Here is a 25,377-nt window from a genome sequence, read left to right on the forward strand (position 1 = left end):
TTTGCATGATTCTCTCGCTAACAAAGACTAGAAAACGGCTATGGACAATGAATATAATGCCCTCGTGACAAACAAAACCTGGCATTTAGTACCACCTACACATGGCAATAATGTTATTGACTGTAAGTGGGTTTATAAGATAAGGAAAAAAGGCTGATGGAAGTATAGATAGATACAATGCTAGATTGGTTGCTAAAGGTTTTAAACAGAGATTTGGAATTGATTATGAAGACACCTTTAGTCCTGTTGTTAAACCAGCCACAATTCGACTTGTATTATCTATTGCTATCTCTAGAGGATGGAGCTTACGACAGCTAGATGTTCAGAACGCGTTTCTTCATGGTGTTCTTGAGGAAGTAGTGTTCATGCGGCAACCAACTGGATATGAGGATCAAAGCAAACCTCATAATGTTTGCAAGCTGGATAAAGCATTGTATGGGTTGAAACAAGCCCCAAGAGCTTGGTATTCCAGGTTAAGCATACAATTACAACAGCTTGGGTTTACTCCCTCCAAAGTAGATACCTCTTTATTCTTTTACAGCAAATAAAATATCACTATATTTGTCCTTGTTTATGTTGTTGATATAATTGTTGCGAGTTCAAGTTCACATGCTACTACTTGCGTGCTTGAAGATTTAAAATTGGAGTTTGCTCTCAAAGATTTGGGTGATCTTCACTATTTTCTTGGCATAGAGGTCCAGCAAATAAAAGATGGCATACTAAGTATACTGCTGAGATTCTAAAAAAGGTGGGGATGGGAAGTTGCAAGCCAGTGAGTACACCGATTTCCACTTCTGAGAAGCTTACAGTTGAGTGTGGAGAGTCTCTTGGACCGGCAGATGCAACAAACTACAGAAGTGTTGTAGGTGCTCTACAATATTTGACACTTACTCGTCCTGACATTTCTTATTCAGTGAAAAAGGTATGTCAATATCTTCATGCACCTACTACCACTCATTGGACTGCAGTAAAAAAGAATTTTGAGGTATCTCAAGTTTACAGAAGGGCTTGGACTTCAAATTACCAAGTCCTCTTCTTTGCTTGTCACCGCATATTCAGATGCAGATTGGGAAGGATGTGCTGATGACAGGCGGTCTACAGGTGGTTTTGCTGTGTTTCTGGGCACGAATCTTGTATCATGGAGTGCAAGAAAATAGGCTACAGTTTCACGGTCCAGCACTGAGGCTGAATATAAAGCTTTGGCAAATGCCACAGCTGAAGTAATCTGGATACAAACACTTCTTTATGAGCTTGGAATTAAGAGTCCTCCAGCTGCGAGATTATGGTGTGATAATATTGGCGCAACCTATCTCTCAGCTAATCATGTTTTCCATGCACGCACGAAGCACATTGAAGTTGATTTCCACTTTGTAAGAGAAAGAGTAGCTCAAAAGCTCTGTGATATTCATTTTATACCTACACGAGATCAACTTGCTGATGGCTTCACAAAACCTCTCACTATGAGAAGGTTGGATGAGTTTAAGTACAATCTCAACCTTGTCAAGGTTTCTTAGAGGTTTAGATTGAAGGGGGTGTTAGAATATATTGTGTAGGAGAGTAGTCCAAACTTCTATCTCTCTACCTTGCAGTGTTTATCTCTTTCTCTCTCTTTCTATCTGTGTAAACCGATCGTTAAACGATCTTCTCATCAACTTGTAAGCCAAGGCAATCTTTGTATAAATACCAATGCGGCCCGAGCAAAGGGTTCAACGCTTCCACAATATTTCACAGGAGGAACACAAAACGTACTTGGACTCGTTCCAACCGAAGAACAAATAGAGTTTGAGTAGAATAAGAAGAATCCATGTTTAGTAATATGTGTATCGTGCATTTGAATCATATATCAATGTTAGTACTATATTCATCATGCATTTGGTCCCAATCTATGCTTAGTATAATCCGTTTGGGGCCTATGTATGTTTGACTTTGGGTTTGAAAATTTAATATTATGCATTTGAAATATGGTCGACTTGTGTGATGTTGGAATATATTCATGCAAAATTGCAGTTGAAATTGAGCTATAATACATATGTAGTAAGCGAAACTAGAAAAATGCCCCGCGCATTGTAGCATGATTTTCGAAAGAAGAATTAGAAAAAAATCAGATCCTGTATATATCATAATTGTTACATTCATCTAGTGAGTTAATTACATAGGCAAGTTGCAAGGAAATAGTTGAATGATAAAATTCATTGTATATCAGTTGGGAAACAATATGGTTTTGGGAAACAAAATTTGTGTTGTCATGGCAATTTAAATATATACAAGCACGGCAAGTTCAAATAGATTTTGTCTTTTTTTGTTGTTTAGTGCATCATGGTAACTGTTATGTATGTTCTTTTTTAGTTTATCTGTCAATTTGTCATGCATGATTTTACCTGATGGCAATTTTATTTTATACATCATGGCAAATGGCAAAAGTATGACATTTTGTATTTTGTCACACGGCGAATTCTAAGAATTTTGTTTTTATCATGGAAGGTTTATGAAATTTTGCAATCAGTATCATGGCAAATGTAGGAAAACTTTTTACTGCTCAAATGGCCAATTTGGAATTTTTTTTTCTAGAATCATGGTGAACTCAAAAAATTTAGGGATGTGCTTTTTCATATCCAGGCGACATTTTCATGATTTTAGATTATTATTCCTCGGACCTGCACTGTTTTTTTGCACTTGCTTGATGAATGGGTTGGGACTGGCCATTTTCATTTGGGCCTGCAGCCACCCTGGCTACTTCGTTGGTGAAGTCTTTCAAGGGTCATTATCACGCATTGGCATTTCGCACGCTCTCAACCGCCGTCACGTGTCGCGTTCTGAACATTTTCTTTGAATTTTGAGTTTTTTTCTACGCGTGTTTGGTTTTTAAAATGGTTTTTTGTGTGTTTTGGATTTTCAACTGTCTTTTTTTGCTTTTGGATGCAAAAATAATTCAAAAAAACCTCGCAAAAATATGTTTTTTTTTTTTTTCCTTAAGAGCCACGGTTTTTCTTCTGCAAGAGGCACGTATTTGCTTTCATAAGTTCTTCTGCGAAAGCCACAATGCATTTTCTTTTTTTTTCTCAAGAGGTACGGTTTTGCTTCCCCTAGAGGATTTTGCGAGGAAACAGAAAGAATGTGTTTTATGTTTTTTCCGCGAGAGGCGCGACCTCTTGAAAATGCAAATATTTTCTTTTTTTCACGAAAAGCACGATTTTGCTTCCGCGACAGGCATAGATTTGCTTCAGCAAGAGGCAGGGCCATGTCTTTCAAAAACGAAAAATAAACTTGTTTTTCCCTTCCGCGGGAGGTATGATTTTTTTGTTCGGTTTTTCCATGAAAAATGGTTTGTCAAAACCTATCAACATGGGATCTAGTTTTGAAGATCTCGATGCGGGAAATCCAACACTGAAAATGGTTCGAAATTTGAACGTGTGGTTTAAGATATAAAACATTTTCAAATAACAAATTTAAAAGAAGGAAATAAATTAAGTTGTGACAAATGACACACATGCAATGCGCCACTAGTAGCAACTTGAAAAGGTAAGAATGACCTTTGAAAAGAGTAGTCCTCAGGTAGTGATTTCGACCCTTCTGGGACAAACGAATCATTCGCTGAAGGGTCGCACAGCCGATGAACGTTATATATTAGAGCATCTATATCAAATCCGGCTCATTAAACGTCCGCAGACAAGACTAGACATGTCTGTGGAAATTGATCGATCACGCCTCATATTTACGATTTTGCATAGGGGTACCTCATATGTTATCATGTAAATTCATACAAATCATACAAAAGAAAGAGATACATACTACTCTAACTACGCTTTGTCTTTGTTGGAGATGTCCACGACATTCGTGGAGGGTGCCTGGTAGTTAGGATCGTCAAAGAGCTACAGCTTCTCCTCCTCTTTTATATGTGCACGCATCTTGTTGGCGTTCGAGGTGTCCTCCGCCTCCTCCTCCTGCATATGATGATGCTTAGCCTCCGTCGTCGATTCCAACCCAAGGGAATCATGGATCACCTACTGCTCCGCCTACAGATCTGCAGCCCCGACGTCCGCCAGGTCCTCCTTCTCCTCCTCCTCCTCCATATCCTCCTCACCTACCTCCTCGTCCGCCACCGCCTCCAAGTCCTTCTCCGGTTGCGTTCTGGCCTTCCTATATTCACTTCACATTTAGGCTGGATATGATAGATGTCGGTCAGCCCAAGCTTTTGAGGTCTTTTAAGGTGTCTGCGGGTCAGATTTTTTGACTGGTCACTGACCAGGCCGTCCGCCTGGACGTTTGGAACGGGTTTGGGATACCCAGCTCTAGATGCTATTAGTGTCAAAAAAAGATCGTCGGTGAACCATGCTAACAAAGCAATATGCTAATACCTGAGAGCAACTCCGAACGGAACGACCCAAATCGTCTGCCCGCGTCCGTATGGGTCGACGCGGACAAAAGTAATGGCCTAACGTATGGACCTATTTTCATTTTGTGTCTGCTTTGTGTCCACGCGGACCCACTTTTGGTGCAAATTTGGGTCGTAGGTGGACACAAAGCGGACGCTTTTTGGGTCTGCGTCGACCGCCTATGTCCGGCCTGATTCACTTCTTACCCATCCATCCATATACTTTTTCCTACTTATTTAATTCGCTGTCCCACCCTCATCCACCTTTCCTATTATTTTACTGACACAATGTTGTGTTCCACTCATTCTTGTTGAAAGCTTAAACCGACTCATATAAAAAAGCGGACGCGGATGTTCATCTGGCCGATCCAAACGAACAAAAAACTGACAAATGTGTCGTCCGGAGTTGTCCTAATATAATTAGAGGATCTTCTTTGGGACAGAACCAGAGGTTTTCATATGTCCAAATGTGTGCAGCCAGTGAAGCAAACACTAATAGAATCTCAGTTCCATCGATCGATTATGTGTTCTGGGGGTACCACTTGCAATAACTGTCATGCCGCATGTTAGCTGGCCACACATGCTCGACCGTCAGTTCAGCGGCCTGAAAGACGTACTGTACACAGGTACTACTCAATGATGGTACGTCGGTGTCCTGTAGCTGTCCATGTTGCATTTGTCCATTGCAAATTAAGTGGGTATTAAGAAGCGCTTTTTATTAGGTCCTAAGCAGGGACACAATATTAATGGTAACACACTGGATTGTCTAATAACCTGGACATATCGCGTGCCCACCATGTTGTTTGCTTTGGTGTTTTGGAGTAGTTGCTGATCGTCAGTCCCTTGTATCTATCTTGAATGTGGTTAGTGTCGGATTGTCCGCTTTCTGTTTGTCGATAGTTGCTTTATATGTAAAACGGAATGAAAGTTTTTTTTCATAAAAAGGTATTTTTAAAATAAAAAGGTACAGTTGAGACACTTATTTGCAAACGAAGAAAGTATCTATTATCGCGTTGACCTATATGTAACATATGGTTGATGTTGTTGAGGTCGGTGAGCAATATTCAGTAGCAAAGCCGGTCTACTTGTGGAGCCTCGGCAAAACTTTGTCTTGCTTCTTCTCAGACAAAGTGGCCGCATGATTACTGGATTTCAGAATGTTTGCACGCAGATTCAGGGCGGCACGAACTATAAATACCGTTTATATTTAGAGAGAGCGGAAGGGAATAAAGAAAGCCCACCATGCTTGGCTAATTTGGCATCGCTAACCTATCAGCTACACATTTCACTCGCTAAATAGTACTCTCTTCGTTTCAAAATAAGTGACTCGTGACTCAACTGTGTAATAAAGTTAGTCTAAAATTGAGTCATTTTCGAGTCATTAAAAAAGATGGAGTACCTGCAATGCCGCCCCAATCCTCATGCCACCACCACCGAACATCGCCATATTGTCATTCACAGAGCCCTGGGCCGTTCCTGTCGCTTGCCTCAACCTTCTTGCATTCACAATAATTAAATTTTTGGCACCATGCATGTTATTTAAATTATTAAAATGTGGTTCATATTTTAACCATGGCCATGCATTATACTAGGCAAAATGTATAATTTGTGCTAGCTAGAAATTGGTATGAAGGTTTGTGGGTGTCATACTGTTTATATGATAATATTAAAAATTGGTTAAGGTCACACTATTCTGAAGAAGAAAATAAATAAAGCTCTGGAGTTCAGCATAGGAGAGCGGAAATGCATTTCGGCTCCCGGAAGGCTCCCCGGGGCCAAAAAAAAGTTTGAAATGAAAAACAAATCAAGACAAAATTTATTTATGTATTTAGTTACACTCAAATGCTACACAATTTTTAAGGCAAAAAGGTAAAACATTTTTGCTTGTGCAAAAAAAAAATTGAACACCAAAAGTTATCCCAAAATGTCATCCCAAATTTATTTATTTATTATCAACGAAACATTGTTGTTCCTTATAGCACAAAAATTATGAAGCATGCTTTCAACACTAATACGATCATCTATAAAAAAAATTATTTTTAAAAAAAAAACATTACTATTCTTTTTTTACGTTACTGCCCATCCGAATGCATATATACCTAGGAGCCAAAACATCTCTCCGAAAGGAGAGTTGCTTGATATATACAATGTGGATGGCACGCGTACGATTGGTAGTTCAGAAAATCCACGGCGATGGACATTTATCATGAATGTTGTAGAATAAAGTACTTTACCTTCCACATTTTCCATTGTGGCGTGTACATTTAACATTCTTGTCATGCATGTTTAGCCGGTTGTCCTTGGTAATAACTGGGAATGTTATTGCTCGTGGGCTCGGTAGTGATCTTAAAATCAATCATGGTGTACGACGTTTCTTACCCAAAGTCAAATTTTGCACAAATATGCATATATACTAATATCATTGCTGATTACTCATATAAGAGCAATTCTAGCAGACCCCGCATCCCGTCCCGATCCAGAAAATAACCGCCAAAATGCGGGTCGGGGCGGAAAAACCTGCTCGATCAGACCCCGCATCCCGCCCTGGCCCGCAAATATTTTGCGGGGCGCGGCAAAATCTCGGCCCCAACCCGCGTATTCGAGGGTTTCTCCCTCGCCGTTGCAGTGTCCTGCATATAACGGAAGCGGTTGGTGGGAGGGACATTTCAGCCCGCGCAGGGTCTGAAAAAGCATATTCCATGAATATGTTTTTTTACGGGTCCGTTATGCAGGGTCTGCATCCGTGGCCGTGCGCGCCGGCCCGTAAAGTCGTTTTTCCGAGAACTACAAACACGTTTTGCGACCCAGACGGATGCGGTGTCTGCTAGAATTGCTCTAAAAACACTGCTTTTTTCGTGATTCCTACACATAGGCCATGTATATATGAGAACAAAAATCTATTTACAACAATACACGCTGTAGTGTACCGACCAAGACATAAATGCAATTTGCGACATGAAAAATTACAGGTTCAAGTTTTTATGAACAAGACAAGTTAGAAAAAAATCGATCCGGAACATTATAAGTTAACCATAGACATAATCATTGACTAAGAATAATTTGTTTACACAATTTTAATTCTCAATGCAGGTTGTTGACCCATCTGAAATTAGAATCTGCTGCTACTTTTTTTAACACGAATGTAGGGAGTACTACCTATTAACAAATACATGCAGACGTCAATACCGGCAGGATACTTTTAATTCTCCAAGCTATTTTTTGTAATATATAATTATTATTAAATTAATCAAATTGACGACATAGATACACATGCAGGGTTTATAAACCGGGATGGAAGGGAGTACTACTACCTATTACTAACAAATAGTACACGCAGACATCAATGCCCCTGTTAACTTTTCTTGTGCACACTCTGTTTTTACTTTTTATTTCTTCCAAGTATACCCGAACATTTATTTGTTCGGAACAAGATCCATCGTGTGGATCCACGTACAATCGTACACACACGTATCCAGACTAACTATTTACAAGTGTACGTAAATTCGTATCAACAGGACGAACAGAAATTTCGAAAAGAAAGAAGACCACCATACACACACACCCCTTGGTTTAAATATAATTTTCTACTGATAAATTTTTTTTATCTCTGAAATAATCAATAATAATTTATCCAAGGTAAAATCAAAGCATTTGGAGGTTAGAACGGGAAGGCGCCTCCCTGGCACTGTAGGTCGTTGACCCATCCGAACTTCTCCGTGTAGGGGTTGACCATGGTCTCCGGCGGGTAGTCGTCGATGCAGTCTTCCCAGGCGCCGGCGTCGTCGAGGTCCTTGCTCACCTCCCAGTAGCAGCTGTTGCACTTGAACCCGGACCCGAAGGTCACCATGAGCACCCTGTCCCCTGCTTTCAGCCGCCGCTTGGCCTCCATGTAGGACAGCACGTACCACAGGCTGCTCGCCGACGTGTTCCCCCACCTGTGCAGCGTCATGGCCGCCGGCTCGACGTCGTAGCTGTTGAGCCCCAGGTTCTTCCTCACCGCCTCGATGACCGCCGTCCCGCCGGGGTGGAGGCAGAAGTGGTCCACCCCCGTCTTGAAGTTGATCTTTGGGCCCTCGAACTTGAGCTTCCGGCGCATCAGCTTGCGCGCCAGGAGGCGGACGGTGAAGCGCGCGAGCTCGGCCGCCGGCAGGATGCGCGGCGCCAGGCGCTGGAGGTTCTCGCTGAAGGCGCGCACGGCGGCCTTGGGGAGCGCCTTGCTGAGGCTGACGCCGAGCCGCCCGTCGGCGTCCTCGCAGTGCACGGCTGCGGCGTGCGCGTCGTCGTGCGCACCGATGTGCGCGCGCACGAGGCAGCGCAGCTCCATCTTGGCCCGGGACCGGTAGGCCGGGTCGTTGGTGAGCAGCGCGGCGGCGCCGCCGCAGCGGAAGAGGCAGTTGCCGAGCATCATGGACTTGTCGGTGCCGTTGTACCAGTTGGGGGCGCAGGACTCGGAGGTGACCACCAGCGCCATGGTGCGCGGGCGGGTGAGCATGACGCGCCGCGCGAGATCCACAGAAATGAGCCCCGCGCTGCACCCCATGCCGGACAGGTTGTACGCCTGGACGTCCTCCCGCATCCCGAACCGGGCCACGACCCGCGCCGCGAGCGACGGCGCCGGCGAGAAGGACCCGACATTGAGCACGACCAGGTCGACGTCCCGCGGGGACACGCCGGTCTTGTCGAAGACGCCGCGCACGGCGTCGTCGAAGAAGGCGTCCATCTCGTCGAGCGCGTCGTAGTGGGTGGCGCACTCCTCGCGGCCGTCGAGCACGTTGCGCGGGCAGTAGGTGTGCTCGCCGATGCCGGAGTTGACGATGACCTTGAGCAGGAAGCGGTAGTCGGGCATGCCGAGGAGCTTGTTCCGCTCGATGACGGCGCCCGCCATCTCGGTGGTGACCTTGCGGTCGTCGGAGGGCTTGTGGCACGCGTAGTCGAGCAGGTAGCAGCGCGCCCGCCGCCGCCGCGCCATGGCCTGCCACGCCAAGTAAACCGCCGCGTGCGCCAGCAGCAGCACCGTCAGCAGCGGCAGCAGCTCCATGGTCGCGCTCCGGTGAGCTCGTTTTAGGTGGTGACTGGCGAGTGTGAGGGAGTGTGCAGGGCAGTGGCAGGGGCTGGCGTGGCGGGGGCGGGATATATAGACGGGGCAGGGCACGCGGTTGGTGGCGCGGTGCAAGAGGTAGTACGTAGTACGTGGGTGCGCGCACGCGAGGGACGCGGCTCAACTACTGGTGGCGGTGGCGGTGGCGGTGGCGGTGGCGAACATGGCCGCGTCGCGTCGGGGTCGGGTCGCCGGTGAGGTTTAATGCGATCGGGGCGGGCACCACTGGCGCCTGCGGCGTCCAACGCCCAACCAATTACTCCCCGGCGTGGCATGCATTGGCGAGCTAGTTAGGCCTGTCTGTCTCTCTGGCACAACCGGCGACTGCATCACAGGATGAGGGCGACGGCAAAGCTGGTGTCCCCTATAACTTTCTATAAAATCAAGGCTAAATCCTTGCCACTTGACACCCTCTATGATTGATTGCATACTCGTTCGAGTCCGTCTACTGTTGAGTGGCCTTTCGTGTGAAGCGGAAACAGGAACAGTCAGGTGCATGGACGACGTAGACTATGCCGCGCCGGCCAGTACGGTGAATTTGGGCGCCGTGTCCGGCCGGTGCCGGTGGTGCCTGCCGCCGCACGCCACCGCTGGCCGGCCGGCTCACGTACTCTCCGTGAGCGCGCGGGCGGCAGTGCACCGATCCGGTCGATCGTCCTCTCACCCGTCTCACGCGTCGTAGTTACTACCCGCGAGCCTTTTGCAGAATGGCACTGGTGGGCGTTAGACTGTTGCACGTAGTACGTGATCTCCGTGCCAACACCACACGTGATATTTCCCCCCAATATCGATCACTGCCGACCGTGTGTCCTCTGGTAGTTTACTGCTCGCTGCTACAACGCGTATATAGGTACGTGGAGTGTGGCGTGTGCGTGCGGTGCTGAGATTTCAGGGCGTGGTTGGCTGCGGTGCAGTGCGTGTACGTGCATACGGAGTTAATCAATGGCTCTGCCGAATATCGGACGGCTTAGATGCATGCATGAGCGTCATGGAGTAATTGGCATGGTTCGTAACGTATCTGCCGGGCGGTTGACTCCTGGTGTCAGGAGACGTAGGATAGAGCAAGGACCAATGGAATTTCACATCCGGATCCAAAGGCCGGAGTAGATGAGCCATTGTTGCATATATATCCATAAATGAGCCATTGTTGCATTTATCAATAAAGGCCCGAGTAGTCATAGTGTGGAGTAAGAGCATCTTCAACAGTCTTAAACGCCCTCATTTGAAGAGAAGTCCAGCATATCAGTTAGATAGTGGCTACTAAGTGGGTGGGAGATAAAATTCCTTCTGACTCAGAACGAAGTTGGACTGATCATAGGTTGGGGCCGGGACGTTCAAAATTTCCATAGTCCGGATCTGGGTCAGCGAATCGTTTGACAGCGAGGGATTCACCGGACTAGTCCTCGGAGCTTTGGCGGGATTGATCTCCGGTGTGTTAGCACATGGAGTGTGCTTGGACAGGGTTAACCCCTGGTTTCCGAACGCAATGGTCAGATCCGAGCTTGAGGCCGGATCCGAAGTAGGCACGGTCCCGAACACAAAGTTGGGGAGGGGACCTGAAGTCAAGACTTCGCGGTTTTCGGGCTCTTCGACCGAAGCCAAGAACCCAACGAAGACCAGATTGTCTTGGGCATCGATAATGTAATATAGGTTGCCGAACTTGATTCCCTGGCCCGAGGCGAACCCGTCGGTCCCGCCGTGGTGATGAGTCGCTTCGATATGCGGGGCAATGCTGCCGAACGCGGAGAGTTGGACGGGGACCAATATATACCCGGTGCAAATGCCTTCGTTTGTGACCAAGGCGAGCCATCGATCCTTCTCGCGATCCTTTAGTGGAACTCTCAAAGAAAGCACCAATATCAGTGTCAAAACCGGCAGATCTCGGGTAGGGGATCCCGTCCTAGGATCGATGGGAAACATGAGACAAAGGAGGAGATGTTTACCCAGGTTCACGCCCTCTTGATAGAGGTAAAAGCTTGCGTCCTCCTCTTGTTTATATTGATGATGGAGTATCAAGTATAGAGTTGATCTACCTCGAGATCGTATATTGTGGTCTAAACCCTAGGAATAACAATCTTAACTTGTCCTACGAACTAAAGCCCTCCGATTTATATAGGTACCAGGGGTACTAGGGTTACACAATGTCGGTTACACAAAAGAGAAAACATGTCAATTACCACGTGGTCGTGGGGTGCACGCCAAGTCTTTGGAAGAGTCCATTTTGGATACATCATCATTTTATTTGTCTAGGTTCCAACAATAATAATAATAATACGGCCCAAGAGTCCGGCCCATAGAAATAGGTAAACGGCTCGAGGACCCCTTAGTCCCGTACTCACTCAACGGGAGCTTGACTCCCGTGAGCCGGCTAGTATCCCATGTCCTACTCTACCTTGTCGGTGGTCGGACCGACACTACGAGGAGTGCATCCGGCCGCTGTACACAGGCACGATGGAGCTGGACGAGCTCCGCTTATCATTAAGTTTACGTTACATGTAATAGTATGAATTTAAGATTTCTAATTTTAGGTATCCAGTTATAGAATGAATTACTTAAGAATTGACGGGTTACTGTCTGCGAACGCGTACGGACATGTCTGTGGGAGTTTGAGAGATCCGGTTAGCCAAGTCTGGTTATAGATGCTCTACCGATGGAGTTGTTGGGTTTGGGTTGAGGTAGACGAATTCTAGGCCTATGTTTTTGAAACCTTGGGGGTGACCGGGCTGGCACTGAACCGTTCTTTGTAGCGTTTAGAAGAAAAAATTATATGCATAAAATAAAAATTGAGATGTCGATTCATGTCTTTTCATTTCCATTTGAAACCTACACTTGAATTGTCGCTAGTTTTGACTTATCAACTGTTGTTTTGAGAAATATTTTTTTTGACACAAATTATTTGTCTTAGATTTCTTTAGATACTAAAGTATCTACAAGTAAACTGGCACGGACATAATACTTAGTGCAGCATTGGGAATGGTTTTTTAACTCCTGGGTGTAGGGGCACCCTCACGAAGAGTAATTCAAGAATAAAAATTGAAAAAAAAAAAAGAAACTTCGTGACATATACTATGTTCAAACTTTGTAGGTGCTTTTAAGATTTCAAAAGCAGGAGAAAAAGTTTTCATTTCTCATAAGTTTGATCTTTTTTAGCACAGACTTTTGTTTCTCATGTGTACCAATTTGCAAGCACCTAAAACATTTTTTTGAGAGAAGCTCCTAAAACATTTGAGCATATTTGAAGTCACCAAAATGTCATATATTTTAACTTTTTAATTTACTGTTCATGAGGGTGACCCTACAGCCAGAAGGTACCACACCTTTCTCAGCCTTTTATCATTATAATACTGAATGCTGGAATTTACTCCTACTACAATTTCCACATCCACCCAGCTTGGTTTCCCATTTTTCTAAATCCATTGTCATCTTTTTAAATAATTATGTACATAGACAAGCTACGAACTTACTCGGGGTGTTGTTTCAGCACAACCCTTTAAATGTATATTTTTGAACAAAATATAGTAGGGAAGACCCTTAGTGTTATTCATTTTTCATCAGTATGTTGGTACATGTGGATATTTATAATGGGAACTTTAAAGAATTAGGTACAACTTGTCTAACCAGGACAACGTACCCTCCTTCAGACCGGGCTTGGACTTCTCAATGATCACACAAAAAAGTGTCTTGAAACTGAAACCACACACCCCAATGCAAATATATTTGTTCTCAAATATATAATTATTTCTTTGTTTTCATATAGACTAACACCCAGCAATACTAATCTCTTTGAAGTATATGATATTTTGCTTGTTTGTTGCTTTGATCATCATATCCAGAATATCTAGAATATCCAGACGACCAATGTCACATTCAAGGCCCAGACTCAACCAGAAGTTCTGATAGAATTCAAATGAGAAAAAGAGATGCATCCTAATTTCAACAGTGCTCTACTCACATAGGACACAACTTGCATTGTCAACAAAAAAATTATGTTCTTCAAATCTCTAGCATAAAACCGATCATATGTAGGAAGCGGAAGATTTTGCTTTTGTTTTTTATTTGGATAGAACTGCAGACTTCCATATCTTTTGCAAGGGCTAGGAGCAAGTTAAGGATCACCTATAAGAACTTTGCAAACTCTATGCAATATTTACCATTTCCCGTGTGAAATGTCCAACAGTCTTGTTGCATAGTATCGACCCGATTATTCAATATATGTCATAGACATTTTAGTTGTTGAAAGGAAAATGAGAATGTTTGTCTTTCCAAATCTTTTGGTGGCTAAGATGTGCTAAATATCATAAATAAGAATAAGGCACTTTCATTCAAACACCTATAAGTTCTTTAACCATCATGATCTGCCCTAGGAAGACTTGATCCGAAATGTATATTATCATGATGAAACTATGATATACATGTGTTCTATCGGAGGTTCATTCTAGTTAAAATATTGTTCCGCTCTTATTCAGTTTTTAGGGGATGAATAATATTAAGATTCATGATGGTTCATATACTATACAACGGATCTATAGTTGGCATGAACGGTACTTTAGTAAACCATTTTGACAATATCTTTCATATGCTAAAGATGCTAATATCAAGATATTTATGGGTGGTGATTAAGCTTGCTCCTTCAATAAAAGAGTATTCTAGAATAATAAACATGGAAGTGGTTTACGAAATAAAACAATGGAAGTTTATTTGAAGCAAAGTATTTTTGTTGCATGACATTCTGGGCTTGTTGCCCATGCAATCCAGGTGATGTTTTGTTGGGTCCTTAGCCGCACCATAAGATGAAAGATCATTGGTTTCATGTCTTTGATTTGGCCGCCCTATGCTACAATTACTCCTCGTGACCAAATTCATATAGTTTGACATGTGCTATTACTACCTCGCGATGGCTAGATTCATATGTGTATGAATGTATGTATGTGTTGGTTCATAAATAATGAGCATGAAGATCAAATATGTTTCCAATCTAATTAGATTAAACACCACTACTAACATTGGCATGAAGAAGAATAATTGATTCAAGCTTAGGGATTCATATGTGACAACTATAATGACTAGAATTTGCATATGCCAAGATGCCACATTGACATTAGGAATGGGAAACTAAGTTTGGCGACCATTCACCGCTGGAGAAAGAATCTCTAGTTGCTCTCTAGTGCAAAGTGTGGTGGTTGGGGGGTTGTATGGGTATAATTGGTGTGTTAGGCCCACCATCAACAATTTATTTGTTTGTATTTATTTAATATATTTCAACATTTAAAATACATTAGTATATTTTCTTGGATTGTACATATGTTCTTTCTTATAAGGCTACACTCGAGTGAGGCCCATTTATTGGTATTACAATTCTTCATGTCAATTTGAAAAATCCAAGTTATGAATACGAGTTCATGTTTGATTAGCAACATTTTATATATGATTGTCCAAAAAAATTAAGATGCTCATTAGTTCCTAGACTAGATACAAGTCATGCGTTCATGATGGCCAGGCTAAATTTTGCAGGGTTGTTCAGTGCAATGGTGGTGGCTTCCTTTAGTAAATGGGTCATCGAACCTTATCTCTCACATGAGTGCGCCCTTAGGTTTCAATGTGAGGCCAGAAAAATTTAATGAAGATCTAATTCTTGGATCCAATTTTATTTTAGCTCTGGCGACTTCTTCTTCCTTGGTGACAATGCACAACTAGCCCATTTGAGAGGATGAAGGTCGTAGGTCCCAAGGACTTCATAGTAAATTCTTTATTTCTTAGGTTATTTGTATTATCATTTGGTTAGACTAGAGTGATTGCTAGCGAACTGCCATATGAAATATTTTGAATGTGTAACTGCAAATTTTAAAACATTGTCTTTTTGCCGAATGTTGATAAAAAGGCGGATTGTTCTTGGCCCCTTTTAGTTACCACATGTTTTGGGTGGGCCATATCTTACTTTGCTTTTGTTAAATACCATCGACCGGTTGGCACTCAATTTGCCGATGTTTGGCTACTATGGTAGTCTTGTAGGAAGAAAAGGAGGAAGTCACATGGTTTTTGAGAAACCGCAAATACGTTGTAGGTCGGTAGGAGGATCAATTGATCCCTACTCCATGCTTGTTGCAAGCCATGTGGTGACTATTGTGAAAACATGGGATGGTCCATCTGCTTTTTTGAAGTCAAGCTCGTCTCTTCTATGAATTTTGTTGATAACACCATAACATGAAGATGCAATTTTTTGGTTATCGATGAAAGTGAAGCTCATATGTCCCCTAATTGACATCTTTGTGGTTTCACCGGTCCAATAGGTTTTATCCGGTACTAGTGTTCATTTGGTAGCGAGTGAATGCATGATATTTCTCTCTCAAAAATCTGATTAATAACAGGTATTGTTGCATTTTAGAACACAACATTCATAAGTTGTTTATGCCTCTGTTTCTGCACATAAATTGTGTTAGCTTTGAGTTGTCTAAAAGTTATGTTGATAAATACTAGCGGTAAAGTATATTTTCATGATTGAATTTCTGAAACTATAATTTACGAGTACACTTTTCTAATCATCTAGCTTGTTAATTATTTTATTTCTAAATTTTCTGTGACTTATTGGAAATATTTATGTTTATGTATATGATAGAACTTACTCTAATTAAAAAATTGTTTAATTTGATTAGTTTGTATTATCGAGACGAGTGCACGATAGATTAACAACCTTATATATCACCCCCGGCAGAAACATCGAAGACCAAGAACCAAACCCATAAAGACCAAAACCCAAAAGACTGAATAAAGATCATTCTGTCAAACTAAGTACGATCAATTCAGTCCTCTACCGTGCAGGACTAAATAGCCCGTATAGACCGATTGAAAGCCCACACGCACAATGATAATCAAGGTCTTAACCATATGCCATGTTTAGGACTAAATATGTATGATGTGAAGTTTTCATCTAAGCATCTTATAAAATTTTATATTAATTACATATTTAACCTCAAAATAAAATCATATGAATTAAGTATTCTAACAACATATTTGTAAGTCATATCCTAATTTCTCATTTTTTAATAGAACCATATTATTTGTATATAGAATGAATTTTGTTGGAACCATCTCATCCTAGATGTCCATAATAATCGAATGAAGCAGCTAGTTTTTAGACCCTCATATCATAATTAGTTAGACAATTCAATCAAACACTAAAATATGATGTAGTCCTGTTTTTAAACATGATTAACAAAGCTAAGGGGTAAAAGTTAGAATTTGCATGAACTCAATGATGCTAATAAATTTTGTTTATAGTACAATAATTAAAATAATTTGCTAGATTCACAATACTCAACAAGAAATCCAAAAAAGTTACCAATATGGTGAGCATTATATGAGACATAGTTTAAATAGTTGACACAACACACACTGAATGTGTACATCCATTAGGTACGGAAAAAATGCAAGGCAATAGAAAGATATTTGTCGTGTGAGTTCTCGAATGAACTAGATTCACAATCTGTCTGTCTTCAAAACCTTGACGTTCTAGACGTTTACATGGAGAATATATGCTACCAATGCAATGTATAATAAACAGCACAATATTATTACAGATATGATAAATTATTATGTTACGTGATATTTGTTGACATATCTATCAATAAGTACCATCTTTTTTTTTCATGTCCAAGAATGATAAAGTGCTCACCCGCAAAAAAAAAGAAGAATTATAAAGTGCTGTTGTTTGAGGCCCCTTTCACTTTCAGTTGGCAGATGTTTTTGGGCGGGCCATATCTCCCTTTGCCTTTGCTGGATACCACCCACCGGCTGGCGTTCAATTCGCTGCAGTCCGGCAGCTACCGCGAGTCTGCTCAGCTCGATCGGGCATGCTGTGCCTGCACCCCCCATAACTGCGACCAAACAGTAGCGCCCCACCATCAGGCACTGTAGCCCGAAATTTGAATAGAAAATCGCTGTAAGTGCAAATGGCAGTACGTACTACTACACTCCAGCAGCACGTCCGAATTGAGGATGCGGCGTGATGTTTCTGCCTGTTTCGAGCTCGTACCGGCCGCAGGCGCCTAGACGTAGGAGGATCACTGACCAGAATGTTGCGACCACTGAAGCTCCGTTTGGGAACCAAGGGGGTGGTAACTCAGCTCGGCAGGAACCTGATCACCGAGCCTGCACACGGTCCGTGACCGTGCCTCCGTCTCCATGGGTAACTCCGGGCGCCGCATTTACGCCGGACTGCGGCTGCATGCATCTGCATGCACGGGACCCTCGCAGGCGGGAGTGATGATGGACATGGCCCCGGCGGTGCACCGGGGAGGATGGGCTCTGCAAGTGGCCGCCCGGCAGCACCACCCTCGTATGCCCACCGCAACGTAGACGCCGTGGTTTTTGGCCGCCACAGCGCACTGTGGTTGTCGTCCCCGGAACGGAAGAACTGAAAAAGAGCTGGTGCCCATGCCGATCCTGCAAATTCCTCGACCGTACGTGTTGCTCGCCTCGCTTGGTGCGGCGATGATCAATGCCGACTGTTGGCGACGAAACCGCGGCATGCATGCATTCATGGGCGGCCGGAAAAGGGCGGCCTCGCGGCGCTGTCGACCCGGCCAACCGGCGGTTGCGCTGCCGTTTCCTCCCCTCCTTTTCTTAACTTTCGGCCCGTGCGTGCATACATGCACTTGGCTTGTACTTGTGTGTCTTGTGCATGCTCTCGGCCTCCATCTTCTTCCTTTCCTTGCTTGCAACTTGGGCTGATGGGGCAGGTAGCCGCTAGCTGCTCTGGCTATAGCTATGTGTTGTTCCAACGCTCGCATTGATGGTGGGTGTATCCATGGCGGGCGAGGCAGGGGCGGACCATCTCTTGGGGTCATACACGCTCATAGTGTACTCGCATACATACATACATACATACACACATATTGGCATGCATGCATTCAAGTTTGAAGGGTTGGCTCTGTGGCATTGGTTGCGTCTGCCTGTCTGTTTGTTTGTCTGTCGACCCCTTCATGCCGATCTGTAGCTAGCTGGTAACCGATCTTCAAGGAGTACTTTGTCGATCCACCATCCAGTTGCTGCAAAGGAGCGGCGTGACTAGCCAATTATTGGGTGCTTCAGCTAATCGCAGAGACCTTATTAACACCGGTTGACTAGTTCCTGTGATGTGTGATCATCAGTCGTAGCTAGCCAACCAGCCAGCTAGCCAACGACCAACCTCACGATCGATCGACCACTAGGGTCAATAATAGCAACCTCGCAGAGAAGGCATGCTTAACGACCATGTGAAGTCAAGCTCTCCTGTTTCGCTTGTTTTGTTGTGTGGTGTAGGTGTACTGTGTCCGTGTGTGTGTCCCGTGCGTTGTGCTCATTTGACTTTGGCGCCTATCGATCAGGTCACGATAAATGCAGTGCGACGATCGAACACAGCCATCACCTTCTGCACGCTCGTACAGGGCAGTAACCACAAGTCGTTTTCCCGCATTATTAGGTAAAGGAATACAAACCACGATCCAACTTGCGGAAGCAAATGGACGAATGTCGTTCTCAGTTCGCTTTTGACTCATTTTCAATACAAGTTTGGATTTGCGGGTAAATGGACATGCGCGGACAGGCGCATTGCTTGTCCTTGTCTTTCCCTCGCCCTATCGTCGGTGACACAGCCCTTTTACCATCCCCCTCCCTTAGCTTCCGTCGCACACCCTGACCCTTTCCCTTCTTGTCCCTAGCCGCCTCTATTGCCATTTATCTCGTCCGTGTAGCTGCCGAACACGGTCGCTTGCTCGGCCACATTTTTCTCCACATCACTAGCTTCCTAACCCTCCTCCCTTCCGCCTGCCTCAGCGCAATAGGCGGCCAGATTTGGAACGGATCTCACCGGATTTGAACGCAGCAGGCCACTGAAGGCCGCGTCATGCCATGGACCTTCTGTACGCTCGCACAGGGTAGTAACGGAGTCCAACGAACGAACTCCAAATCGTTCGCCCCGTTACTAGGTAAACGAATACAAACCACGATCCAACTCGCGGAAGCAAACAGACGAATATCCGTTTCCAGTTTGCTTTCGACCCATTTTCGATACAAGTTTGGAACGCGTTTGCAGGCAAACAGACACGCGCGGACGGGCACAACACGTGTCCTTGTCCTGCCTTGTCACTACCGTCGGTGACACAACCGCCCTTTTTCTATCCCCCTTCCCCCCCCCCCCCCCCCGCTCCAGCCGCACACCCTGACCCTCTCCCTTCTCGTCCCTAGCCGCCTCTGTCGCCATTTATCTCGGCCGTGTAGCTGTCGAGCACGACAACTTCCCAACCATCCCTCCTCCCGCCCGCCTCAACGCAACCGGCGGCCGGATTTGGAGCGAATCTCGCCGGATTTGAGCGCGACATGCCACTGAAGGCCGCGTCATGCCATGGACTGGCCGGGTACTGGTCCGCTCAGCCCCGGCAACGCCCCCAGGCCGCATGTAGGTACTGACTCCTCTAGCCGCTTGGATCTACCCCGTCGCCGGTTCGCCAGCAAATACACCAACGATCGTCGTTCAGGCTCGGTGCTGGCTCAAACGCTCGTCGACGCATCCATATCGCTCATAAAGTGCGACTACTAACCACTAAAGGTCTTGCCCCGCGTGTCTAACACGCCGGAACATCCGTGATGGGTTTTCGTCAAGCGCAAAACTAATGGGGTATGTGCGAAGTATTAGTATTTGCTGAAACAATTTCCAAAAATATATAATCTAGTTCAGAAATTGCAGGTTCGTGACCTTCTTCGTGTTGAGCGAAGAAGTATTCTTCGTTCATGCGTGGGACCAAGAGGGGACTTTGTTCATGGTTGGCCGAAGAGGTACTCTTCGTCGTACGTGGGATCAAGATGATTGGCCGAAGAGGTCTACTCCCGGCCGAAAACAAGGTTACGAATGGGTCGAAGAGATCATCTTCGTTCTTAATCACACTAAGAGCATCAACAGTCGGATCCTTCAAACCCTCCTTAAACGTATGAGTAGACCATCTAATCATTGTCCGGTCATAAAAATTCAACCAAGACGGGCCTCTCAAACCGTTCTCCAACGTCCGGGTTGACGGACACCCCCCATTTTCATTCAAATATGGGGCGGATATAGGGGAGCCCGGGCACGCCCGTCACGTCGGACTGACAGCTTGGCCCCATGCGGACTCGTCGGGAAACTCGACGGTCCAACAGGCGCCTCGACCTTCAGCGCAGTGTCAACGCCGCGTGGCGCCGCTTCGGGGTCGGGGCCGGCTATTTAAGTCGTCCGACGCCCCCCAGCCTAGCACATCTGCCTCCTCCCTCTCTCCGCCACCACCCGAGCACTTCCCTCTCCGAGCCCGTCAGCCATGCCACCACGCCGCTGGCATTACACGGTCCAACACCGTCTCTTCCTCCTAGAGCTGGTCCGAATCCGAAGGGTTGCGGGGCTACCTATGGAACTGGAGGTGGATTTCGAGGAGGGGGGAGGAGATGGGGGAGGAACCCAAGGAAGAGACACACACGTCGGAGGAGGAGGAGGCGCCCCAGGTTACAAGGTTAAAACTCAGAGGGAAAACTATTTGGCGAGTATTGGGAGCTCATCAGCGGCTGAGATTGAGAATAAAGCATGGGTACCCCGGTGGAGTATCAATGTGTCGTCGAAGCTAAAAAATATTGTCTGGAGATTGTGCAAGGAGACAGTTCCAACTTCAGATATGCTACACCATCGTCATATGTCATCCACCCCAGCTTGTTCTTTCTGTTTGGCAGAGGACAGCTGGAAACATGCATTAATCAACTGCACTACTGCCAGGTGCTTTTGGTTTTGTCTTTTGAGGACACGGTGGAGCTCATGTGTGAAAATCTGAATTTCAATGCTAAAGCTTGGGTCTTTACAATGCATGAGAAGTTGTCACAAGAGGAGTTTGCGCGCATGATAGTAACTCTTTGGGCTATCTGGAAATCAAGACGTAAAGCGATTCATGAAGGTATATATGAAAGCTCCATGCAGAACCATAATTTTGTCAATTCCTTCCCGAGGGATTTACAATTACTATCAATGCCAAAGCACCGGATGACCGCTATCCGCATGACCAGGCCATCTATTTGGCAACCTCCCCCGAGTGGATTCGTGAAGATCAATGCTAATGCTGCGGTCTCGAACGGAAACTACGGTTCAGTTGGAGTCACTTGCAGGAGCATGGATGGCACGTTTGAGGGTGCCTCTTCTCTTACTTTCAAGCACATTCTAGACCCACTGGTTTTGGAAGCTCTAGCAATTAGAGGAGCTTTGACGCTTGCGGAGGATTTGTATGTTCATAATATACATGTGGCGTCCGATTGCAAGATAGTTATGGACGAGATCAAGCGGGGTACATGTGCTAATCATGCAACAATAGTTCAAGAGATCATAGAGAGATATAGTTTCTTTACTTCCTGTAATTTTGTCCACGAGTTTAGGAGCTCGAATTTCAAGGCTCACAACCTCGCTAAGCATGCACTCTTACTCGGGGTTGGCCGCCGTGTCTCGGTAGGCCTTCCTGGAGATTTGAGTTTTATCCATGTAAACGTTATGATGGGTTAAATAAATCTTGGTGAGATTGTCTCTCTAGAAAAAAGCAATTCCCCACGAAGACCTACGATCTCTCGCCCCTTCTTCGTCGTCCGGCTGTCTCTCAGTCGCCATTCGCGAGAGACAAGCCGGCTGTCGTTCTCTCGTCCAAATTCAAGGTACAAATTCAAGTTATGACAGATCATATATATAGTTGAGAAATAAAACATGTGATCAATTATACGGAAAAGATATCTTTTAGAAGGTGTTTGTTGGGAAGATGTGTCTTCTCAACACATCCCTTCATCATGTGTGGGTCTTCCATATTGTAATGAAAGTATGAAACTAAGAAATCATTTGAGCGCTTTATTTGTCCTTTTTGCTTTCTCTCATCACCTATGCTGCCCCCACTTCCATCATCGCCGTCATCGCCGGTAACAACCCCATCCATGAGACCGATCGCGCCCGGCTGCATGCAGGGCACCAAACACGCCGATATATTTTTTGGCGGGCGTTCAACGCTGCAGCAGTCTGGTAGCACTGGCACCCCACCTGCAGGCAGTGTAGCACAAAATTTGAACAGAAATAGCCACAAATGCAAATGGTACTGTACTCCAGCAGGCAGCAGCACATAACGCGCGTGTCCAAATTGAGGATGCCTCGTGATGTTTGTTCCTGTTTCGAGATCGTGCAGGCCGCAGACACGTAGAAAGGATCACTGACTGACATGCTGGTATATGGACGAAGGAAGGAGGGCAGGAAATGCTGCGACGAGTGAAGCTCCGTTTGGGAACAAAGGGCTCGGCAGGAAGCTCACAGTCACAGGAAGAGAAGCAGTTCGTTTCGTGGAGAGCACCGAAATTCCCCACGAATCCTGCGCACGGTCCATGCATGGATAACTCCGGGCGCTGCATTTACGATCCACTGCGGCCGCATGCATGCACGGGCTCCGTGCAGGTGAGGAAATGAGGATTGATGGCCATGGGCCATGGCCCCGGGCAGGACGCCGGTGAGGATCCACGCAACATGGGCGGCCTCGCGGCGCTCTCCACCCGGCCAACCGGCGGTTGCATGCGCTGCCTTTTCCTCCCCTCCCTTTTATTCCCGGCCCGTGCGTGATTGCATGCACTTTGCTCCTACTTGTGCCTTGAGCTCCCAACGATCTTCTTTCCTTGCTTGCTTGCAACTTGTAGCCGCTACTCCAGCTCCTCAACTAGCGTCGTTCCAGCACTGCGCGATCACATCCCTCGCGGCGCATTCAAGTTCGAAGGGCCGGCTCTTTGGCATTGGTTGCGTCTGTCTGTTTGCTTGCTTGTGTGTCGACCCGGAGTACGTACGTACGTTCATGCCGATCTGTAGTAGTAGTAGTAGTTAGCTGGTGGCCGATCTGGAGCGGAGCACACTGCCGTGTCGACCGGCCATCGAGTTGCTGTAAAGGGGCGCGACGTGACTAGCCAATTATTTGGGTGTCTGAGCTAATCCCGGAGACCTTATTAACGCCGGTTGACTAGCTATAGCTCATCTCTAGACCCGGCACTTGTAGCCACTAGACAGTACTAGACACAGCCAGCTCGCCAAGGACGGCCGGACGATCGACCAACCTCACCACGAACAAGACAAGCGTGCGTACGTAACTTCCATGCAAAGTCAAGCCATCGCTTGCTTTCTTTGGTGTGGTGTGGTGTAGTACTGTTTTCGTGCGTGTCCCGTACGTTGTGCTCGTTTGACTTTGGCGTCAGATCGTGATAAATAAATATATATATGCATGCCACGAACGCCACCACGGAGAAAAACACTCGTGCATTCATGCATGGAGCTAGTAGGGAAGAGATGAGGAGAGGTTGAGGTTGCAAGCACCGAAACCGCGTCAAGTTTTACTCACTCCTCCTTTCATGCATGGAGTGGTACTACTACTACTACTACTTAACCGTGGATGGATCGATGCCGGCACGGGATTGGGCCGTGCGGGTCCAGACGCAGGCATTGATGCCCATATTCTTTGTACATTCATGGCGAGTCGATGGAGTCGGGCGGTGAGGCAGAGCCGCGGGATTGGGCGGTGTGGCTCCGGCGGCATGCACCGGGGCAGAGACAGCGGCAGAGGCAGGCAGGCAGGCGGGCATTGATGCGCTCCAGGTTTGCCGGCCACGGAGCCGCGACAGCCGAGCCAGGCTGATTTTCGGGTTTTCATCCTTTTAGTACAAAAGTTGATCGAAATTAAATTCCGGTTTAATGAAAACAAAATTGAATCTTTTTTCTATCGTTAGGGTCCATGACAGTAGGGTACAACAGCTTATCGTCGAAGTCTCTATTGATAGGGGTGCACGTCCTACCATAAAGAATACCCAACTATCGAATACAGTGTGTGTTCATACCTACCGTCCAACACCTTATCGATAGGGTTCTACAATCTACCGTCGAGGAGTTTGACGGTAGGGCTGCGTCACGCTGACGTGAATAAATTTCCTGCCGTTAGAGAATTCGACGATAGACTTGTATACCCTACTGTCATGGACACTGACGGTATGAAAAGGATCGGATTTCAATTTCTTTTCAAACCAGATCATATCTCGATCAACTTTCATAAAAAGGTCAAAATACGAAATTTTGGGCCGAGCCGACCCAAGGTCAGCATTTTGACTACTGAAATAATAATAATGCTGCTGCTGCTGCTGCTGAAGATAATCTGCTCCATTGAAGGCGCCCGTCAGTTGCAACAAGGGGTGGCGTCCAGCGACAAGGCTTCGGTGTACTTTATGCGCACACATACAGAGATAGGGACAGCGAAGAAAGCACGAGGGGCCGTTCTACCACTTCTCCTGTATTGAGGACCATTTGGGTCCGTTTCCATGAACTATAATAAGATGAGACTTGTGTGGAACAAGAGTGAAAAAATCTCTATCTTCTACCCAAATAAATAGACTGCCCTAGGTAGCTGCAATGCTGATGCATGCACCGACGCACAAGATTGGAGGATGGCTGGTGTGGATATGTGGCCCTGGCAGGCAGGCATTCATGCACGCTCCCCAGTTGCCAGCCTCGCAGAGTCGCAGGCCGGCAACGGCAAGGCCTGCTTTGGGTCTGGTTAAGGTAATCGGCGACTCTCATCTACTGTACTGGAGGGATCCCATGAAATTGGTGTTTTCAACTCTTTCATTCTCTTTTTCTTTTTCTTTTTTGAGAATTAACTCTTTCACTCATGTCAACTTCTTTTTTTTCCTTTTTTGAGGGAATGTAAACTTTCTAAACAGGGCTTCATAAGACTGACCGTGGGTTGTCAAAATCTATCTACCTCTGCTTTGTACGGCCCAGGCCTGCAGGCCAAGGCCCAGAAAGAGCCCACTGGAACAAACAGCAACGATTGAAGATGTGAATAAACAGGGAGTGGCATAACATGCAGGC

At 45.7% G+C, this 25,377-nt stretch overlaps 1 protein-coding gene across 1 annotated transcript; it reads right to left on the reverse strand.

Moving 5' to 3' along the window:
- Positions 1-7,729: 7,729 nt before the first annotated feature.
- Positions 7,730-9,613, reverse strand: LOC123404275 (3-ketoacyl-CoA synthase 12-like). Its single transcript, XM_045098202.1, has one exon. It carries the CDS (start codon positions 9,408-9,410, stop codon positions 8,031-8,033), a length of 1,380 nt encoding a protein of 459 aa, XP_044954137.1. The 5' UTR covers positions 9,411-9,613; the 3' UTR covers positions 7,730-8,030.
- Positions 9,614-25,377: the final 15,764 nt, after the last annotated feature.

Source organism: Hordeum vulgare, chromosome 6H (genome assembly GCF_904849725.1).
Source record: "Hordeum vulgare subsp. vulgare chromosome 6H, MorexV3_pseudomolecules_assembly, whole genome shotgun sequence".
NCBI classification, from domain to species: domain Eukaryota; kingdom Viridiplantae; phylum Streptophyta; class Magnoliopsida; order Poales; family Poaceae; genus Hordeum; species Hordeum vulgare.

Excerpts from the sequence above, each read along its gene's own strand:
- LOC123404275 (XM_045098202.1), bottom strand. The coding sequence starts at position 9,410 with ATGGAGCTGCTGCCGCTGCTGACGGTGCTGCTGCTGGCGCACGCGGCG.